Source organism: Macaca fascicularis, chromosome 19, assembly GCF_037993035.2.
Source record: "Macaca fascicularis isolate 582-1 chromosome 19, T2T-MFA8v1.1".
NCBI classification, from domain to species: Eukaryota; Metazoa; Chordata; class Mammalia; order Primates; family Cercopithecidae; genus Macaca; species Macaca fascicularis.
In genome coordinates, this window is record NC_088393.1 from 16,345,997 (window position 1) to 16,349,839 (window position 3,843).

Consider the following 3,843-nt stretch of genomic DNA (forward strand, 5'->3'; position numbering starts at 1 on the left):
TCAGAGAGACCTGGTCAGTAGGGGCCTGGTCATTGAGGCCCTGGAGAGTGGGGCCTATTCAGTAAAGGCCTGGGTCACTGGGGTCCTGGTTAGTGAGACCTATTCATTAAAAGTCTGGGTCATTGGGGTCCTAGGTAGTGGGGCCTGGTCAGTAAAGGTCTGGTCACTGAGGACCTGGCCAGTCAGAACCTTGTCAGTTAAGGACCTGGCCAGTCAGAATCTTGTCAGTTAAGGACCTAGCCAGTCAGAACCTTGTCAGTTAGGACCCAGTCAGTGGGCACCTCATCAGTGGGGGCCTCATCAATTGGGCCCAGTCAGTGGGGGGCCTGGACAGTGGAGACCTCATCAGTGGGTCCTGGATAGTGAGGCCTGGCCGCTGGAAGTCTGGTCAGTGGGGGCCTGGTCACTGGGATCCTGGTTAGTGGGGTCCGGTCATTAAAGGTCTGTTCAGTAAGGACCTGGTCAGTCGGAACCTCGTCAGCTGGGGCCTGGTCAGTGGGGGACTGCTGAGTGGGGGCCTTGTCAGTTGAGCCTGATCAGTGGAGGTCTGGTCAGTGGTGTCCTAGTAAGCTGGGGCCTTGTCAGCTGGGGGCTAGTCAGTGGGGACCTGGTCAAGATGTGCTTGTCAGTGGAAGCCTGGTCAGTGGGGCCTACTTTGTGAAACCTGGCCACTGGGGTCCTGGAGAGATGGGGCCTGTCAGTGGGGAACTGGTCAGTGGGAGGTCTGGTCACTGGATTCCTGGGTAGCGGGGCCTGGTCAGTAAAGGTCTACTCATTGAGGACCTGGTCAGTCAGAACCTTGTCAGTTAAGGACCTAGTCAGTTGGAACCTTGTCAGTTGGGCCCAGTCAGTGGGGGCCTGGTCAGTAGGGACATGGTCTGTAGGGACATGGTTAGTAGGGACCAGGTCAGTGGGGGCCTGGTCTGTGGGGGCCTTGTCAGTTGGGTCCGGTCAAAGGGGGCCTGGTCAGTAGGGACATGGTTAGTGGGGACCTGGTCTGTGGGGGCCTTGTGAGTTGGACCTAGTCAGTGGGATTCCTGGGTAGTGGGGCTTAATAAAGTTCTGATCATTAAGGACCTGGCCAGTCAGAACCTTGTCAGTTAAGGACCTGGCCAGTCAGAACCTTGTCAGTTAAGGACCTGGCCAGTCAGAACCTTGTCAGTTAAGGACCTGGCCAGTCAGAATCTTGTCAGTTAAGGACCTGGCCAGTCAGAACCTTGTCAGTTAAGGACCTGGTCAGTTGGGCCCAGTCAGTGAGAGTTTGGTCAGTGGAGGCCTAGGCCATCAGTGGGTCCTGGATAGTGAGGCCTGGTCACTGGGGTCCTGGGTAGTGGGGTCTGGTCTGTGAAAGTCTCATTGATGAGGCCTAGTTAGTGGGGTCCAGACGGTGAAGGCCTCATCGGGGGACTTAGTCAGCGAGTCAGTGAGGGCTTGGTGAGTGGGGGCCTAGTCAGTGGGGCCTTGTACCTGGTGAGTGTGAACCTGGTCTTCAGGGGCCTGGTCAGCAGGTGATTGATCAGTAGGAACCTGGTCAGTGCAACCCTGGCCAGTGGCTGCCTGATCATTGGACCTAATCCATGGGGGCTTGGCAGAGGTGGGGGAGGGATGGGGGGCGGCTGTCAGTGGGGTCTGGGCAATGATATCCTGGTCAGCAGGCTCCTAGTCAGGAGGAGCCCAATCAGTAAGGCCTGGTCATCGGGGGCCTGGTCAATGAAAACTTAGTTAGCAGTGTTGGTCAGTGTGGCCTGGATACTGGGGATTGGTCAGTGGGAGACCGGGCCAGTGGAGACCTGGTCATCGGGGCCCATTCAGTGAAGGCCAGGTCGTGGAAGGCCCAGTGGATGGGGCCCTGGTCAGGAGGGGCCTGGTCAGTTAGACCCGGTCATCCCAGGACTGGTCCTCAGGGGCCACTCTGACTTCACCAGGCTCCCCTGATCGTGCCAGTCCCTGGACCGCAGCCAACTGTGTCCTTTGTGTCTCTCCCAGCACAGGCCCAGGACGTGGGGATGCCCGAAGCTGGGAGGAGGCTCAGACAGCAGGAAGGAGAGAAGGAAGGAAGGAACTTCCACAGCACCGACGCCTACGAAATTACAACACATGGTGCTGTTTCTACTCCATCGCCGTGTTCGCTCTTTGTTTCCTACGTAATTCTCTATTCGACTGGCCTCAGTTGAGCACAAAACCATCCTTGTACCACCACGAATAGCTGGCCATGGCTCTTTGATAGGCATTTTTATTCTGCCGTAGAAACTATCCTTGAATCAGAAAAAAAATCCCCAACCCAGCGTCCAGTCACTCAACACTCTCATCTTTGTGAAGAGCTGGTTCCGAATTCTGGGTCGCTTTTTGGAAAAAATATCTGTTGTGGTAAAACGTGCTGCATCTGTGGTCTCAAGTCTCTACTGGAATTGGATAGAGATGGTGAATTTCAGTCAGAGCGCTCTCCTAAAAGCCATCAGCCCCGCACCTCCATCTTCCCTCCTCCCATGAGTCGCCTGCTCCCCGTGACACTGGTAAGAGCTCCTCTGTGAACGTGGAGGATGTCTGGGAAGTTGGCCCCGTGCCCCTGGGACTGGCACTAACAGGTGCAAGATGGGGTCCAGGTCCTGCCTGGGCCAATCCGGAAGAGCTTACCAGTGGCATCACAGGCACCTCAGGGAAGGGGGGATGGCTTGGTTCAGGACCACCCAGAGGCCCACTGGGCCCACTCCAAGGCCTGGCTGAGGTCACAGAAGGGCTGGCCACCAGCTGATGCTCCTTCTTGAAGCCCCTCACCTCCTGGCCATGGGCTCCATGCCCTGTGGCTGAGCAGCAGCGCTGTGGTCCACCTTCTTGGGGAAGCGTCTCCAGCCATCCATCTTGCGCTCCACCTCCTGCAGGTCGAGGGCAGTGGTGGGGGTAGTGCTCAGGGTCAGGAAGGAGCTGACACCCACCACACCACCCTTCTCAGCCTTCCTCTTGCCCTGTTTCCAGGCCTCCTCGCAGTGCTGCTGGGGCACGTCAGGAAGTGCTGGAGGACATGGCACTGCGCCAGCACCAGGCGGCCGGCCGTGTGGCTCATCCCGCAGATCAGGCTCTTCCTGTGCATGGAGATGGAGTCCTCCTGGAGGCAGCCCATGGCCCGATTCTCAGGCAGGTGGAGCATGGAGACGACTGGGAATTTCACTAGACATGCATCCAGCCAGTCCAAGGACTTGTCGAGCCATGCACCAGCTTGGAGGAGAGGTAGCTCTTTATGCCCTTGAACTTGTTCTACTGAGTGGTGTCGCCAATGGTGCACGGGCAGGGGTAGGGCTACTCCTGCCACTTGGGGCCATGGAGCCACAGCAGCCACAGCACCATGCACACAGCATGTCCCTGTCCTTCACAGAGCCCAATGCCTCGCCAAGCACAAAGGCCTCCCTTCCCGACTTGAAAAGGCAGAGTAGTGGTTGAGGTTGTGGCTCACAGTGACCGAGCTCCTGCCCACGTGGGGACACAGGCAGCTGTCGAGTTCCAGGAATGCACCTCTGCCCAATGCACCTGGCTCGTCCACCATCATGGAGCTGCCATCCCACTTGTCGTTCCCGTCATCATCACTGCCCTGGCTGGCCTAGTTGCCACCGAGGAGCTGCTGAGGCCACGGCTGCAGGGCACCCCTACCGCCTGGAAAGCCTGCATCGGCTGCTGGAAGGCACTCTGTGGTGGCATCAGTTGCAGCTGCAGTAGCAGCTGGAAAGCGCTAAGAGGCAACTTCAAGGAGGCGGGCAGTGCACCTGGGCAGGGCCTCAAAGCCTCTGAGTGGTACGATGGCCATGGCACAGTGGGTCAAGGCACAGGGGCAGCCATGGTGCGCTGGGCCAG

General features: G+C 58.2%; 1 protein-coding gene across 1 annotated transcript; it reads left to right on the top strand.

Annotated features, from left to right (window-relative positions):
- The first annotated feature begins 1,605 nt into the window (after positions 1-1,605).
- Positions 1,606-3,415, top strand: LOC102121729 (uncharacterized). The gene is made up of 5 exons (XM_065536243.1): positions 1,606-1,681; positions 1,768-1,852; positions 2,207-2,513; positions 2,974-3,225; positions 3,371-3,415. Exons 1-5 carry the CDS (start codon positions 1,606-1,608, stop codon positions 3,413-3,415), a joined length of 765 nt encoding a protein of 254 aa, XP_065392315.1.
- Positions 3,416-3,843: the final 428 nt, after the last annotated feature.